This window comes from Dipodomys merriami, unplaced genomic scaffold (assembly GCF_024711535.1).
Source record: "Dipodomys merriami isolate MVZ:Mamm:240054 unplaced genomic scaffold, mDipMer1.0.p SCAF_2, whole genome shotgun sequence".
NCBI classification, from domain to species: Eukaryota; Metazoa; Chordata; class Mammalia; order Rodentia; family Heteromyidae; genus Dipodomys; species Dipodomys merriami.
In genome coordinates, this window is record NW_027203381.1 from 113553193 (window position 1) to 113571504 (window position 18312).

Consider the following 18312-nt stretch of genomic DNA (forward strand, 5'->3'; position numbering starts at 1 on the left):
TGTTCCTTGCTACCCATGCCCCCAGGTGAGACCTAGTCTCTGGGCCTACCTGCCTTTAGGCTGCTTTCAAGGAGCTAATGATGCTCATTCCAGTACCTCCTCCCATCTGAGCTCCAGACCAGCCAAGGCCAGTGCCTTGTTTTGTGACAAACCCTTCAGGCAACGAAACGGCTCCCACCAGCCAGTGTGGGGCCGCTGGTCCCCTGTCGCTGCTTCCCTGGCTCTCTCTGGAGCCCTCAGTTACTTGCGTCAACTTCTTCACTTGAGTCAGGCTTCTTCCTGTCTGTGTTGGCCTCCAGGGTAACAGTCTCCTACCTGAGCACTAAAGCTGGGTGACCAGAAATTCCTGATTCCTGATTGTTATCTGACCTCCAAGACCCCTGGTTATGGCTCAATTCCAAATCCTGCCTAGTTGCACGCCGCTAGTATAAACAGATCGCTCTGATTTGAGCTGTAAACCAGCCGCAGAGGCCAGATCCCTTGTTTTCTGAAATGGGCCTTCAGCAGTGAATCTTCTCTTAATGGAAAAGGCGGAGCTGCTCTTGGCAAGGCTTGAATAAAGACTTCTCTCCCACTCTGAGTCTTTCTTTGATGGTAGTCCGATATTAGGACCTTAGCTGGGTGCCCTAAATCTCCCTAGTTGGGGAGATGAGCCCTTGATTTCTAAGTCTGCGTGATTCTTCTGCCTCAAAGCCTGCTTGGCTGCAGGTTGCTTCCAAGCAGATAATATGAACTTGTTCTCCAAGTATGTTGGTCTCAAGCAGAAGGCCCTCCATCAAGATGGCGCCTCACTGGAGCTCAAGCAATGGGGACTGAAAACTTTTCTCCTATGGGATTGGCCTGTCACATTGGGGAAACCAGTGACCGACCACATCCCAGGACTGGGGTTTAAGGCTTATGGGAGTGGATTTGCATTTTGGGCTACCAAGCTGTGGTAAAACCCACCAGGCTTCAGTCTCTCCTGCCCAGGGAACACCAGAGCTGGAACTGTAAGCAGTCTCCTCATTCTGTCACCTTTCAGCCGTCCCCCGTTCCTGTCTTCTTGTTTTCAGTGCCCTCCCTTACTTGTGCTCTTCTGAGTGTAAGTAATGTCTCCCTTGTTTCTCAGACCCATTCATAGTCTGACAGAGGAAGCTGTGACTGCCATCTTGCCAGTCACCCAGTATCTGTATTGTTTCATTTGAACTGAAGTGAATGTATTCATCCTTTCCTAATCATGAGTGCTCACAGGAAGGAGGTCTTTCTTCTCATCCAGGTGTTTAGACCTGGTACTCACAGCATTCTTTCCATTTTTTTCCTTTTCCTGGTCCTGGGGCTTGAACTCAGGGCCTGTTATTGTCCCTGCGTTCTTTTGCTCAAGGCTAGTGTTCTACCATGTTGAGCAACTGCTCCATTTCTGGTTTTAGAGTGATTATTTGGAGATAAGAATCTCACAGGGACTTCTTTGCCCAGGCTGGCTTTGAACCTTGATCTTCAGATCTTAACTTCCTGAGATAGGATTACAGGTGTGAGCCACTGATGCCTGTCTGACTCTTCCAGTTTTGAGTCCATTCAGCACCATAGAACTTACCTTTTTTCTCCATTTGATGATGACTTAATTTTTCTTCTTGAACTGAAATCTCTCCCTTGGTTGAGCAGCCTTCCTGGCTGTCTTCCTGCTTTCCCAGTGTCCTTTGCTGCCTGCTGTAAGTGACAGTGCCCATGCTCCCGGTGACTTGCACACCCTGGTCTTTTTTTCCTCCCTTTCTCTAAACTCATCCTGGGCAATCACATAACTTCATAGCTAGGTCTCTACCTACACTGAGGTTGAAAATTGGTAGTTAGCAGGCTCTATTTTGCTTGTAAGGTTGGCCTGCCTAGCATTAGCATTTTAAATGTGAGTTTGTTGCCAATATTTAAAATGGAGGTCAAATCCAGAATTCTGGGATGAACTGAAAGTCCCAGGCTGGGTTTGAGGAACTGTCTGTGTTAAATGAGTCATCACGCTTCTGTGTGCCACAGAGAGCCCTGGCCAGTCTTCCCTTTTGTTTCTACATGTTGATGTAGTGTATCAGTTGACGTTTCTGTTTTATCGTAATTATACCATTCAGTTTCTTACAGTAGAGATAAAAGAGTATTTTTTTCCTCATTTCTCTGTTCAAATGTAGGAAAATAAAATTTAGACCCAAGCCTGGTACAGTGGCTCACCACTGTAGTCCTAGCTACTTGGGAGATAGAAAATTGGGAAGATTGCCATTCAAAGCCAGCCTGGGCAAAAGAGTTCATGAGACCGCATCTCAACCAATAAAAAGCTGGATGCGGTGGTATCACTTGTCATTCCATCTTTGTAGGAAGTGGAAATAAGAGGATGGTGGTCTGTGCCAGTCTGGGAAGAAAGTGAGAATTTGGTTGGAAAATAATGAAAGTACAAAGCATTGAGTGTGTGACTCAAGTGATACAATAGCTGTCAGGTAAGCATGAGGCACTAAGTTAAACTCCAGTACTGGAAATTTATAAAAGCTGCACCAAGAATGGAGTGTTTCCTAAATATTGGGATATATATGTTTTGTGTGTGTGTATGAAGAAATATTCTTTTATAATTAATATTCATGGTATGTCCGAGTTCATGGGCTATCATGTAAGACAAAGAGCATGTAATCATCGATAACAAATTTGATGACAAATACATTATTTTTCCCCACATATGTACTTTTGTACAAATACATATTTTGCTTCCAAAAGTCTAAAATGGTCTCTTTAGTGGTCTAGAGTCACTATTCTTTACTGAATATGTAGAAATGCAAAGTACTGAGATACAGTGGTGAGAAGTCCAAACAGGTTTGTATAGCACTAAGGATTTGGACTCGGGTATCTTTGGAATCCATTATTCAATCCATGATAATATTTGTTTTCTAAACAGATTAGTATATTATATTATGAGTTGTCATGATACCAAGTGTCTAGGCATGGTGGGACAGATGAATTAAGTACACTTAGTTCTTTCTTTTTAAAAAAAATACTCCTTCACCAGATCTGTTCGTGACTGGCTGATGTTGCTTGCATGCTAGAATCATGGCCATGTTTTTATTTCTCTGACTACTGGGGCGGTGCATCCGTGCTAGTGTGTTCTGCTTTCTCTTCATCTGGGCTCTATTTAACTTCTACCTTCCAGTTTTGATCCCACTCTAGGACATGTATCATGATTTCTTCTGCCTTCTCTGTTCTTTCTCTTCTCTGCAAACCTTCATGTTTTTGTTGTTGTTGTTGTTGTATTTTTTTGTTCTTGGGGCCTGAACTCAGGGCATAAGCATTGTGAGCTTTTTTTGCTCAAGGCTAGAGCTCTACTTCTGTAGCCACAGCTTCACTTCCTACGTTTGATGATTAATAGGAAATAACAGTATCTCAGGGTTTCCTACCCAGGCTAGCTTTGAACTGCAGCCTCAGATCGCAGCCTTCTGAGTAGCTAAGATTTCAGGAATGAGCCACCAGCTCCTTGTTCAACCTTTATCTTAGTGGATGACAAGTGATTGTATTATGTCTTACAAATATTAGCTTAGTGGTTGAGTTAGTTTTGGTAGAAAGCTTTATGGGTGGGTGGCCAGTGGCCTAAAATAGTTCATTTCTCTTCAGAAGGAAAATGTCATTCACTGTTTCCAATGCTTATCTGAAATGTTTTGTTTATTTCAGAGACTTGAAGATAGAAAATTTGCTGCTAGATGAAGACAATAATATCAAGCTGATTGGTAAGACTTTTTTTTTTAAAGCAAGATTATCTTTTAAGTGTTGTATTGTTAATTCCCACCTTTGAAAATTATCTCTACCCAACTCTCAGACAGGACTTCTAGATTACCTTCTTTTACTTCAAAAATAATTCTAATAGAATTTAATAATTTATTTAAAAATAAGTTAAGCGTAATTAAGAAGATATAACAAATTAGATGACAGGGTTTATAGCCATGGGTATAGCTGGCTTTGATGCCAAATACATTCTTTTGTGTACATATGTACTTTGCTTCTAGAATCCAAAATAATCCTCTGGTAGGCTAGATTCACTGTTCTTTACTGAATATGTGGAATGTGCAAAGGCCCTTGGGTAAAACTGACTGTAAAATGATTTCATAGCCCCACATCAGCTACCTATTGGTTTGGATTAGCTAGCCTCTCCTTATGTTCAGAGGGCAGGGGATTATTTGAGATGATTTTTTAATTCAATTTAATAAGAAAAAAATGTCTTAAAAGTAGTAAAACAAGCACGGCTCAGAAATGTTTCCCACAGCTTTATATGTTGTACTCCACTTCTCCATGATCCTAAGAAGGCTCTCCAAAAAGGAGGAATAAAACTAGCCTCTTTTTAATATAATCTGTGTATAGATCCCATGGCTGAGTGGTGGCTATGCATAGGTACCACTGGAGGACAATTAGAATCTGGAATAATGAGAAGGGAGCTTGGAGATGCTTAATCTTCATTGTTTCATAATTTAGGCTCTCCACTCAATGGCTTATTCTCAAAAAACATGAAGGTTTTTTGTTGTTGTTGTTTTTGTTTGTTTCATTGTGCCTATATAGAGTTGGTACTAGCCATAATTTTCATACTCAGATTTTAGACAGTACTGTTCTTTTCTTCCTCTCTTTTCTTTTTATCCCCACCTCAAATGCAAGTATTTTTTGCCACCTCCGTGGCTTTGAAAAGATTTTCTATCAGGTGACTTTTCGTATACCTGGGAGTGACAGTGAAGAATCACACAGGAGACCCGAGAATTACAGACAGGAAGCCTCAAGGACTTCAGCATTCTTGTCTGGGCAGTGAAGCACCATTGACTGACGTTGATGGGTTTTTCCATTATAGATGATTAACAAGTAAGAGGAAACCAATTTTCACTCCCAAAAGCATTTTGTAGAATCGATTCTTAGCAGATTCTTTGTTTGTGTGTGTCAGTCGTGGGGCTTGAATTCTGGGCCTGGGCACTGTCCCTCAGCTCTTCAGCTCAAGGCGAGCCCTCTACCACTTAAGCCACAGTACCACTTCCAGTTTCCTAGCGGTTTATTGGAGATAAGAGTTTCACGGACTTTCCTGCCTGGGCTGGCTTTGAGCCGGGATCCTCAGATCTCAGCCTCCTGAGTACTAGGATTACAGGCGTGAGACACCGGCACCCGACTAAGATTTTCTTTTTTGTTAAATGGTTTTGCTATTGCATTTCAGTCATCCTGAGGACTAAGTACAGAAACAATGAAATGAGGCTCGCTGGGATACCTTAAAAGATACTTTTCCTGTTCGGCTTGTTGAGATCTTTGCCGTTCACAAAGAGCTTCCTGATGGAGGATAAAGAATGGAGGAAAGGAGACTTTTTTTTTTCTGACCTGTAATTTGTCTTTGGCACATGTGAAGGTGACAGTGACAGATTTGTCCTAACGGCAGAGATCTTGAGAGAACAGGCTTACTAAAGGATGGATTTACATTGCAGTCCAAGTTAGAATAACGCACTCCATCATACAGACAAGGCCGGTGGGTTGAGTGAGGAGCCATCCACTGGTGGTGGTTTCCATATGCCAAAGGAGCATTGCCCATAGCGTGCTCTTCTGTCTCACTTTCTGCCTCTGTGCTGGCTCTCTCCAGTGGTAACCCTAGACGATTGCTTATAAACCTACTCTGTGGAACAGGAAAGGCTGATGAACACAGACTGTCTCATTAATCAGACATTTACTCAGAAGATTCATTGTAAATGCGAGACCTGTTATAGGGAGCTCACAGATTGGCTGAGAGGTAAAAATCTCTTAGAAGAAACATATACAAATAATATGAAGAAATTGCATACCTAAATGAGCACTGACAGTTTCCCTATTAGAAAGTCTGATGGTTGTTTTTTGGGGACCAGAATCAAGTCCCTCAGAGTTCTCTCATGCAAGCTGGCCACTGCTGGACTGGCATATAAACAGCTGTGGCATTCATGTCATTGGAATTGTTAAAAGACAAACTTAGAACAAATCAAGTTTTCAGATCTTAGTTGGCTTGATTTGTGATTCCAGAATGTGGGGCAGCGCAGGTTGTGTTGATAGCTAGAGAAATGGCAGTGCCATTCAGAAAATGGAAATGAGATACAGAGAACCTGATGGGTTACAACTCAGAACTTCATTACAAGGTTTGAACAGTTGGCCACTTGTGATTGGCTGAGGTTCTGGTACTTGTTAACAAGAGTAAGTTATATATCAAGTTAGGTTACAGTCCACTATTTATAGAGATTAAACTTAAGTGAGGATTTCCCAAACTACTAAATAGGAAGCTGTGATAATTGGATTTCCCTGTCAGAACTTTCCCATTAGCTCCCCATCTCATGACCAGAGAAAGTTAACAAGCCCTAGCTTAAACTTCCAAATGAAGGACACATTGCAGAAGGCAGCTGGGAATTACATTTGGTTGGCAGAATTTGCATTCCCCTCCATTTCCAGGGAGGATAAACCAGTATCTTGCAGGCTTTTTTTGCCTCTAGGTTGGGCCCTGTGGATCAAAGTTCTCCACTGATTCTCTCTGTAGGTTGAAACCCCTTTGAACCACGTTATCTTCAAAGGAATTACCTAGTTGTTTTCCAGAGGTGATTATAGCTATCATCGTTTCCTCATAATAGTTTGTATTTCTTTGAAAGAATTCAGTTTAAATCAATTTACTGAAGCCATGTTTAAATTAACTAGAATTACCTGATATAAGATTTGATTTAATCAGGTTTTTTTTTCTTCTTCCAAAAAGAAGGGGGGGGGTTAATGTTTAGCAAATTTAATGTAATCTTAAAATGGAAAAGCCACAACTTAGAGGACAGTTTTATGCTAATAGCATTTACTTAGGCATTCTTTTAAGATTCATTTTCCAGCTCTCTGAAAAAAAAATGGAGCGGTAATGAGCTCATGTGTTTACTAAGTCTAACTGAAGCAGACCTGTGTGACCTTTCTGAAAGGCGAATTTCTCTCTAGTTTCATGATTCTAATTACAGGCAGATGTGTAAAACTGTAATAATTACAATTATGAATGTGAACCACGTTGGCTATTTCTCTACTGTGTATTTTTAATCAAGTTCTTTTGGCCAGATTAACCCAAGTCACTTCACGTGCAATTCTCCCCTCGTTAGTTTCAAAAATCCTCTGATAATTTATCTTCTTAGGATGTGTTTCGGGCCGGGCCTGCCAGGGACCGCAAAGGCTCATCTTACCTCTTATCTCTCCCTTTCCTACCCTTCTGGGTAGAATAGATCAGGAACCTAGAGGAAAGGGAAGGAAGAAGGCTTTGCCCTTGCCCTGCCCTACTGACATTAGAAATGGAGCCATTTGCTTTAACCTCAGAAATCTAGGGATGTGTTTCCTGGGACTTCTGGGAAGTTAGGCCTTTAACATGACAATTCAGGAAGCTTTCCTTCAAATGTCACCACCCAACACTGTCATCTTTACCCTGTGGTGCTGTCTTTCCAGTTTTTCCCTGGTAGGCACAATGAAAGCAATCCTCCCATGTTAAAACGATGATTTTTCTTATTATAAAAATACCTTCTTGTCAGTGATATTGCAGTCTGAGATACTAGGGCCTGGGAACGGTCCCTCAAGTTATATGTAATGTATCTCCTAAGAGGGACCCAGAGATCCTCTGTGGCTCTCAAAGGGCTTTTCTGTATAGGGCCTGAGAAAGGAAGTGGGAAGGGGGAGAAGAAGAAGAAGAGGAGGACAAAGGAGGGAAAAAAACCGAAATCACAACAAAACAAGAGTTCAGTGTTCAAACACGTAGCATTCCTGGTTGGTGGGTTGGCCCAGCCCTGTTGTGAAAGTCTGTGCTGAAACGTTGAAATGGTTTTCAAAGCCTTACTTCATTTCAGAGCTCTGCCTGAATGGAGTCCTATTAAAGCCGTTGTTACAGTTTCATACTGTTGGGAAATTTCCCTGTGGTATCTAGTGTGGATCCCCGGTGGCCCCAGTGACCCCTAGTTCCCCCCTGGGCTCCTCGCTGCTCCTCCCCTGAGCTTCCCTACAACTTTCATTACCTGTCAAGCCCTTTTCAGGTAGAGACATGCCAAGAGGAGGGAAATGCTGTAATGAGACATGCATAGTGCCGATGAGAAAATACAGGGTTTGGTTCCAGACTAAGGAGCTAGTCTCCGACTGCAAGAGCCAGGCAGTCTGGGTGTCTTCTCTAGGGGGTCGAGGGGAGGGACCACAATATTTACATTGGGCTTCAAAGGATGACCTGTGATCTTAATTCTGAGATCAACAAAGATCCAGGCGAGATAGCAGCAAAGTACTGTAATCATACCAACAGCGGCTCCATTCCCATCAGTTGCAGTATCTTTAAGATCAAAAGTAACACAGCACAAAAGACATAAGAGACCCAGAGTAGCTGGAGATGGATGGAGCTTCTCTTTTATTCATCTGCCAAGAATAAAGCAAAACACCATCACTCAGTCTAATTGGCATCAACCATCCTCCTGGCATTTTGTTTTTTCTCCAGCCTCTAACATACAGGGATGTTTAAATTGTTGGCTCATATTCCCCCCCCCCCTTTTTCAAATCATACTGTGTGCCTTGTATATTTGGGAGACATTTCTTCTAAAAGAATTATGAAATGAGGGCTGGGAAGGTGGCTCAGTGGTAGAGCACTTGCCTTGCATGCATGAGGCCCTGGGTTCGATTCCTCAGTACCACATTAGCATAAAGAAAAAAAGCCAGAAGTGGCTCTATGGCTCAAGTGGTAGAGTGCTAGCCCTGAGCTGAAGAGCTGAGGGACAGCGCCCAGGCCCAGAGTTCAGGCCCATGACCGGACCCAAAAAAAAAAATAAAAAGAATTATGAAATGAAACATTGAGATGAGGTCTGTTATGAATGGCTAGATCACATGTTACTGAAGTCAATGATGGAAAGAACCAGCCAGAAAAAAAATATGTGTATGTATATGTATGTCTATAGGTCAAGAAGACTGGTATATACCTATATATATATCTATAGGTGTGTGTATGTATGTGTATATATATATACATACATATATACACACACACCTACATGTATACATATATATACCTATATCTATAGGTATATATACACACACACACATACCTATAGATATAGGTATGTATATACCAGTCTTCTTGATCTCCCCTGCCTTGGTCACTGGGAAACCAAAAGGCAGGTGGACTCTCTTCCCAGCTCCTCTGTGAGTTCCTTCTTCCTCCCTCCCTCAGTCCTAGAAAGCAAGGGCCTTCCTTTTCCTGAATGACTCATTTACAAGACTTGATGGAAATATGTTTCAGTTCAGCAGAGGCTTAGCTCCAGCTAGATTTTTATAGGGAGGCCTGATGTAAAGTGTTCCAGTTAAAATCACCACCTGACCCGCTTTTGTTTGGAGACTGAGATCCAGAGGTTATGGCTTGCAGCTGTTGACTTCCCTCTGGGATGTTAAATTATGTGTTAGCTCCAGAGAATGTTTCCTGCTGTCTGCCCTCCCCCTCCCCTTCTTCTTTTTTATTTTCCTTCTCGATTCTGCAATGTTTTCTAATTTGGAGGTGATTTTGTCCTCTTTTCTTGCAGACTTTGGTTTGAGCAACTGTGCGGGTATCCTGGGCTATTCGGACCCCTTCAGCACCCAGTGTGGTAGTCCTGCTTATGCCGCACCAGAACTTCTGGCCAGGAAGAAATATGGCCCCAAAATTGATGTCTGGTCCATGTGAGTTACTGAGTTCATAAAAGTCAGTGTTCTCTCCTGCTGTCTCCCCCGCTTCCTACTACAATGTGATTCGTAGTGTGTGATGAGAATGTATTTAGAAATTGTGCTGCAATGCTGTTCTATGGAGCGTGCCTTTCCTTCTCTCCTCCTTCTAGGCTATGTGCACTGTCAGATGGCCTTTACCTAAATCCACTGAGCTTCCTGGGAGAGAAGAAAACCAAGTCCTAGCTATAACTGCCAGGAGGTTAATGTCTAGAATCCTGCTACTCAGGAAGCTGAGATCTGAGGTTTGTGGTTCAAAGTAAGCCCAGGCAGAAAATTCCATAAGACTCCATCTCTAATTAACTATCAGAAACCCTAGGCTGGAGGCATGGCTCAAGTGGAAGAGTACCAGCAAGAAAGTGGAGCAAGTAGGAGGCCATTAATTTAAGCCCTGGTATTGAAAGTAAGGCAAGAAGAAAGGAAGGTAAAAAGGAAGAAGGAAGGAAGGAAGGAAGGAAGGCAGGCAGGCAGGCAGGCAGGCAAACAGGCTGTAATCTTAGCTACTCAGGAGGCAGAGATCTGAGGACCACTGTTCGAAGGCAGCCCTGGGAAAGAAAGTCCATTAAACTCACATCTCCAATCAACCACCAGAAAAAAAAAAAAAAAAAAACAATGGGAAGTGGTGCTGTGGCTCACCTTGAGCTGAAGAGCTCAGGGACAGTGCCCAGCCCAGAGTTCAACCCCACGACAGACAAAATAACAACAACAACAAAACTGCACTGTGCATCTTCCCACCTCCCCTCTTTGTGTCCACTCACCCCCTGGAGAGACTCCTGGCCTTCCCTTCCCTACATCCGGGCTTCACCTGCTCTTCCCTTTGCCTGGAACACCATTCCCCACTCTTCACTCATTCCCACCTTCCAGCTCCAATCCTGGCATTGCTGCAGACTCTTCACCCTCCCAACCAAGGAGATCCCCAAAATCTCTCCTCACCCTGTACCTGTCCCCTGTAGCATCTGACATAGCCATTTGCTTTCCAGTTTGTCAACCCCTCCATTATCTTCTCCCCAGTCATTAAAACCACGACGACGGGGCATTCGGGACTCATTTATACTTAGTGGAAAGTTATGAAAGGGAGAATTTGAGTATCAACCCCCCCCAAAAAAAACCCCCATAAAACCAGGTTGGGGTGGGGGTATTGAAGATACCAAGAGATCCTCCAGGGTGCTGAATGAAGGTGGAGGTACCTGATGGAAGGGAAAGGGGAGCTGGTAGGTGGGGGAGCAGGTGACAGCTTGGGGTCCTACTCTCCAGGGGACAGATAGAACCGTCTGCCTCAGCTGCCAGTGCTGAGGCTCAGCCTGGAGATTGGGCCCTTTCTGATCTAATCTGGCGAAGCAGCTTTTCTTCAAGCCCAGAGTACCGGGAGAGGGGGAAGCCATGTGTGTTGTCAGAGCTGGGGCGGGGCCTCTGGGCTCAGGCTCCCAGAGTCAGGAGAGATTCCCACAGCTGCCTAAAGATTGGTCCTTGCTGTCTGTCCTACCACACAGCTTGCCCAGAGGGGATAAAAAAACAAACAAAAAAAACCCCTCATGTTTGGAAACCATAGATGCTCCGTTTCTCAATGTTAAACCCCATAACTAAAATAAAGGATCTTGTCCTCTGCAAACTTCCTTCCCATCCAGCCGGCCCCCTGCCGCCTCTGCCCCTTTCCAGTAAGCTGAAGTAGGATTCTCTTAGAGGAGCTGGTGGCCGGTGGAGGCAGAGGGGAGGGCTGGAGGTGATGCTAGGGCAGGGCTTTTGCCATGTCAGGGGCTGGGGCCTCTGGCCAGAGGATCAGCTCAGCTCCCTTCCCATCCTGGCTGTGGTGTGCTGGGGTTGCTTCCAGGTCAGCTGGCCCTTTCTGTGACAGCTTCCACTTAAATACAGTTTTCATTTTCTTTTGTCCTCCTCTCCCCCCCACCCACCCCAAGAAGTGATAAACAGCTGCAGGTGCTCTGCAAAGCCCCCATGAGGGGACGCTCTTGAGGCCTGGTAAAATAAACTGCTTGCGAACACCTTTGATACACAGCAGAACTGCACATATTGGCACTGGTCTGTTCAGTTCATGGCAGTGCTGTTCTAGAGAGACGTGAAAAAGAGGGGGGGAAAAAAAGGAAATCTATGGGATTCACTCACAGATGCTGGAAGAGTCCCCTGGAGTAAAAAGGGCAGGTGCTAGTGTACCTTCTTGTCCCTCTTCCCCCCTTCTCCCCTCCCTCCTTCCCCCTTCCATTCCCTTTCCCCTTATTAGTACCGGGGCTTGAATTCAGGGCCTCAAGCAATCACTTAGCCTTTTCTGCTCATGGCTGGTGCTCCATCACTTGAGCCGTACCTCTTCTTCCAGCCATTAACTGGTTAATTGGAGATAAAAGTCTCTTGGATTTATCTGCCTGGGCTAGCTTTAGAACACCATCCTGATCCTAAGATCTCAGCCTCCTGAGAAACTAGAATTGCAGGTGTGAGCTACCAGTGGCTGGTTTTCTTTTACTTTTGACATAGTCTTTCCTACTTTCCAGGACCCTTTTAGCTTTATTCCACCCAACAGTGGCTCACCCTTACTTGTTCCTTCTTAGAAAGACACAGGTAGCAATCACTTGTTTCTGTCCTTCATCTCTGTCTCCAATCACTATTTCATTAAAGCTATCTGATTCTTTGGGCCAGTGTCTGCCCCGGGGAAGCTGGGGAGCCTCTGGGCCCTATTTCAAAAGACCCACTTGGAAATTCTGGACATGTTTTGAAACTCCACGTAATTCTCTGGGATTACAGAGGTTTATAAACTGCATTCCACATTTCTCCCTTGGTATTCTTGAATACTTGCAATATGTCAAAGGGACCAGATTTCTCTTTCTCCAGATATTAAACATGGAAGACTCTAGGGGAGAGGAATAAAGATGCTCAATCTGCTTTCCCTTTTACAATCTCCTGAGACTACTGGACACCACTGTTTTTGTAATAGAGCACAAATGTAATTGAAGTCTTTTCCCCTCTTATTTTTTTTAAAGATCTTTTATAAGCTGGGCCCTGGTGGTTCAATCATGTAATCCTAGCTACTTAGGAGGCTGAGATCTGGGGATTGAGGTTCAAAGGCAGTCTGAGCAGAAAGGTCCTTGAGATTCTTATTTCCAGTTAACCTGGAGAAAGCCAGAAGGGGTGAAGTGGCTTAAATGGCAAAGCACCAGCTGTGAACATCTAAGGCCCTGAGTTGAAGACCTAGCACCAGCACAAAAACAAAACAAAACAAGCTCTCCTAAAACAGTAGGCCTCATTTATGGCACATTTATTGAGCATTTAATCTTTGACCCTCTGATCATTCTGCAGGTAGTGGCAATAGTACTACCGTTCACATTTTGTAGATGAAAGACCCCAAGATGGGAGAGCTAGTTTTTCCTTAAGAGTTTGTGACTTGTTCTGTTGATTATTACCTCCTCATAGAGAACTGGGGTTCTTGGATGGACACTGGGGTGATGTAATCAAACTGCCTGCTGGGTTCTGGTTGTACCCTAACATTCCCTGGTACCATCTTTAAAACAAGCACCTTAGCTGGCCATGGTGGTGTAGGCCTGTGATCTTTTTACTCAGGAGGCTGAAGCTCAAGGATTGTGAGCTCTAGGCTGGCCTGGACTACATAGTAAGACTTTGTCTCAAATAAATAAAATACCCAAGCGTCTTGTCACCTTGTCTGTGGTTCAAGCCAGATAATGGAGAGACAAAGGCCACTGTCACATGTAGTGACTTGAGGTTTGGTCATCTTTGCAGCCATCTGTGATAAAGGGATAAGCAGCAGGGCATCTCTAGGTCTCCTCAAAGAAGGAAATGTTCATGAAAGTCTTAAGGTTGGTCCTCTTGCTTTGTACATTCACCAAAACCCTTCATTGTCTTTCTCTATACTACTCCAACAACCTGTTTCCTAAAGGGACCCTGTATTAAGTGACAGGAAGCCTTGTGTCCCTTAAAGACAAAGGGAATATAAAAAGTCCTAGATGCAGTATTCTGCTCAACAGTGATGTGGAAAGGGAAAACATTGATAAGCTCATGTTTTTATTTAAATATTAATTATAAGTGCATGCATCCAGAGTTAAACTCTTTTAATAATAGCCCTACATAATTAAAAAGCAAAACTAATTTCCAAGTAAATACTACTGAGACCACTAGAACTATTTGGAGTTCTTTTTGTTTTTGTTTTTGATTTTAAAGACTCCAGCCAGACACTGGTAGTCCTTGTCTGTAATCCTAGCTTGCTACTCAGGAGGCTGAGATTTGAGGATCGCAGTACAAAGCCAGCCTGACCAGACAAATCCAAGAGACTCTTAATCTCCAGTTAACTAAAAACATATTAGAAGTGGAGGTGTGGCTCAAGTGAAAGAACACCTGCCTTGTGTGGACAGGTTGTGGGAGAATGCAATCCCTTGAGGTTAAGCCCCAGTACACACACACACACACACACACACACACTCTCTCTCTCTCTCTCTCTCTCTCTCTCTCACGCAGAACTCAGGGTCTGGGTGCTGTCCCTGAGTTGTTTTTTTGTTGTTATTTAAGACTATAGCTCTTCCACCTGAGCCAAAGCTCCATTTCCACCTTCCCCCCCCCCCCCGTGATTAATTGGAGATAAGATTATTACTGACTTTCTTACCCAGTCTGCACTTCAACCGAGATTCTCAGATCTCAGCCTGAGCAGCTGAGATGGTAGGCTGGAGCCATCTGTGCCCAGCTTCACCTGCTTCCTTAGAAGTTCTCGGTCACCTTTAATCTACTCTTGTCAGAAATTTAGCATTTTCTTACCCCTGTACTCTCTGATAGTACTTATTTGTGTGCTTGTCGATTGCTTCTTTCTCCGAAATCTAAATCCAAGATGGTGAAACCCTGCTCTGGCTCTCAGTTCCCAACCCCGGGAGCCTTCTGTGAGGGCAGAAGGGCACACAGCAAGAATGCAAGGAATGAATCTTTGTGTATCTGTCTCCCTAACTGTTCTCTAAGTTCTGAGCAGAACCTGGTTTTAGCCTGTATCTGAAATCTGAGAATGACTGAAGCCAGAGCCCCTGGGCTGGATTACCTGTTATTATCTTTGAATGTGAAGATTCAGAGGCGTCTAAGTGGAATTAGGCCTCAAGGGTCTTCATTTCAATCAGTCTCTTTGGGTTTGTTTTGACTGGAAATCCTACTGCATTTCATCTCCATCAGGAAATCTCATTGGAATGATATTAGCCTCACACATCAGGAAAATAAAATCTTCTAAGAAGACTTTTCTGTTCTCCAGATTGGCTTTGGAGATAAGCATTTAAGTCCACTCAGAAAGTATCCTCAGCCACTGCTGAGATACTGGGCCAGGAGCTATTGGCAGAGGTCTCACGAGAAATAATAAAATAAGAAATAACGCTGAGCAGGGTAAAGCTGAGCAGAATTCAAAAGAAGGGAAAAAGACTGTTTCTGAGCTGGGTATTGGTAGTTCCTCTCTGTAATCCTGAGAACAGGAGGATTGCAGTTCAAGGCCAACCCAGGTAGGTGGACTGCAGTTCAGGTATGGGCTTGGGCAAGAAGCCTGACTTCATCTCAAAAATAACCAACAAAAAGCAGGGCTGAAATCATGGCTCAGCAGTAGAGCCTGTGCCTATGAAGTAAGAGCCCTGAGCTCAAATCCTAATATTGGAAAAAAAAATAACAACAAATAAAAAGACTGTGTCTGGCTTTGTTCCAAAGACCTGAGGGATAACCTGTTGGGCTAGTTAGCCGGGGAGTAGTAGTGCTCCCTGATGGTCTTGTTCTCTATCTTTTGGTTTGGCCTTTTCCAGGGTAAACCTAATAAACCACACTGGGGAAACCACATAATAGTAAGACTCGTAAGGTGATGAGGTTAGCAAGGAAGTGACAAATGGTGGAAAGTGGCTCATGCCTATAATCCTATCTACCAAAGAGGCTGAGAGCTAAAGATCATAGTTTGAAACCAGCCTGAGCAGGCAAAGATCCATGAGACTCTTAACCTCCAACTAACCAGCAAAAAGCTTGCCTTGAGGTGTGGCTCAAATAGTAGAACACCAACCATGAGTGAAACAAAGCTGAGCCATGCTGGGCACCGGTGCCTGATGCCTATAATCCTATCTACTCAGAAGGCTAATAACTGATGATCGTGGTTCAAAGCCAGCCTGGACAAACAAGCCCATGAGACTTATCTCTAATTAACCAGAAAAAAAAGGGGGGGGAAGACATAAATTAAGCTGTGGCTCTAGTGGTAGAGTTGCTAGCCTTGAACAGAAAAAGCTAAGGGACAGCGCCCAGACCCTGAACTCATGCCTCGGTACCAGCACACACTGACAGCTTTGAAACTGAAGCTAAGCATGTGTCTTCTTCATCCTCCCCAACCCCAGCACCACTGTGCTTTCAAGCTCTCCTTCTGTTTTTCAGAGGTGTGAACATGTACGCCATGTTGACTGGGACCCTCCCTTTCACAGTGGAGCCTTTCAGCCTGAGGGCTTTGTACCAGAAGATGGTGGACAAAGAAATGAACCCCCTCCCCACCCAGCTCTCCACAGGTGAGCCCCTGCTATTCGGGGTTTGGGATTTCAGAGCCTTTGTGCCGGATGCCTTTGGGTCCAGTTAGGAAGCAGGATTTTGTTTGGCCAATGTTGTCACCACTGTCACAGCTGTACATTTCTTCCTGCTGTTAAGATGCAAGTGGCTTTCCACCTCTAAGCATTCCTGCCAGTCCGCTTACCTGCTCCTTTCCTTTTCCATTGTAATTCTGAAGCACTGACCTGCTCCTTTTGCACCAAATGCAGAGAGGATCTTCTGCTGTCCACTTGGAAGATAACGTGTTTTAAAACTCACTCTTTTCCAGTGTTGGCTTAGGGAAGGTTTGTAATCACATGATGTCTTGAGTTAATTCTCTGTTACGTTTCATTCCAAGCTGGGCCTGTGATTTGTTCTATGAGTTTTGGAGCCTCTCCTAAAGCTTTTAAATGTACATAGGTTTAGTTGCTTTGTGAGATTCAATTATCAGGTGTGTTTGCAAAGTCCTTTCCAACTTTTACCGGCTTCACATTCCATACTAAGGTTTGGTTTCAGATCCAGGAAAATACTAGAATTTGATCTTTTGGTTCACAGATCGTCTCAGAACTCAGCTCTGAGGCTCATTTAATTCTCCCTTAAAAGAAGCCCAGCTTCTCTGAGCGGAGGCTTGACTTCCTCCCCCACCCCCTAAAAAAGAGGAGAATTATTTAATTTCAGCTAATGATTCGTGGTTTAAAATGCAGTATTTTCTTTGACTACTGTTAGATCTCCTCCTCCCCTCCCCCAGTCAATACTTGCCAATGGAATTTAAGCTGGAATGAGTCTCATATGTAAATATCTAATTCTGGCCATGCTGTTACCTTTGTGAAGGAGCAAGATGCTGTGGAGGTCAGAGGAAGGAGACACCTTAACCTCGGTGAGATAAGCTAGAGTTGGTGTCCTGAAAGAACTGCTCAATCACAGAGACCTGTAACGCTCAGAGTTAGAATTGTGCAAAATGTTGATGGAGTTGTTATATATCACAGTTATTAAAAGCGCTGTAACCGGTGAAGAGCTCATTTTCATTCACGCATTCATCCATCCATTCCATATTTTACATCTGATCATTTATTCCATGAACAACCAGTCATATGTTAAGCGTGTTCTAGTCCAGATGCAATCTGTGGAGCTTATAATCAATGGAGGACACAAAAATACAAGTGTACCTGATAGTTGGTAGTGTAAGTATGCTAAACTGAACAAAATAAAAAGTAACATAAATTGGGAGACTGAAAGTACATGTGGTGTTTTGTTTTAACAAGTAAGACTTTTATTTTTGGTCATGTGTGATAGCACATACTTTAATACCAGTATTTGGGAGGCTGAGATAGGAAGATTGAGAATTGGAGGTCAGCCTGTGCTATAGCTAGACCTTGTCAAAAGTCAACAGAGAGGTTGGCGGCATGGCTCACTTAGTAGAGTGCTAGCCAGTGAGCGAAAATGTCAGGTACTGAATTTGAATGCCAGTCTTGGACCAAAAAAGAAAAGAAAAGAAAGGGAGAAAGAGACAGAGAAAAAAAGAAAAGGAGTCAACAGAACAAAACAGTAGCAGAAAAGCTGACTAAAAAGACTCATGGTGACATTTTTGTCCCACGCAGTTGTAGCAGATAATGAGGAGGAGCCCATGTACCCTTCACCCAGTTTTCTATAGAAATAATATGTGTCTAGAGTTCGGTGTCACCATCAGGAACTTAAAGTTGGCAGAAACCCATGTGTGTGTTGGTGTGTATTTAGTAGCACGTGTTCCAGTCAGGTGTGGGTTTGTGGTGGTCATGTAGCATTCCTCTACCTCCAGATCCACCTTCTTTCTCTCCACCCTCTGTAACCCCTTCCCAACCACCTGCCTGGACGCCATCTCTAGAACATCTTCAAAATGAGAAAGTGATGGAGAACATACATGATAAATGTCTGTTTCACTCACTGTAACACCTTTGTTGCGCGTGTTAGGACTTCTATCTCTTTTCTATTGCTGAGTAGTATTCTCCAGTGTGGCTGTCCCACAGCTTGTTCACCACTGGTTCATCCATTGAAGGGTCTTTTGTTTTCCCCATTTAGGGCTGATGAGAATGAAGCTACAGTGAA

At 43.7% G+C, this 18312-nt stretch overlaps 1 protein-coding gene across 1 annotated transcript in view; it reads left to right on the forward strand.

Moving 5' to 3' along the window:
• The window catches only part of Hunk (hormonally up-regulated Neu-associated kinase), a 102917-nt gene that overhangs the window by 52289 nt on the left and 32316 nt on the right, over positions 1 to 18312 (forward strand). The window contains exons 3-5 of the mRNA XM_070030562.1: positions 3667 to 3722; positions 9528 to 9663; positions 16087 to 16214. Of these exons, the coding sequence (XP_069886663.1) occupies positions 3667 to 3722; positions 9528 to 9663; positions 16087 to 16214 (320 nt within the window). The remainder of the gene's footprint in view (positions 1 to 3666; positions 3723 to 9527; positions 9664 to 16086; positions 16215 to 18312) is intronic.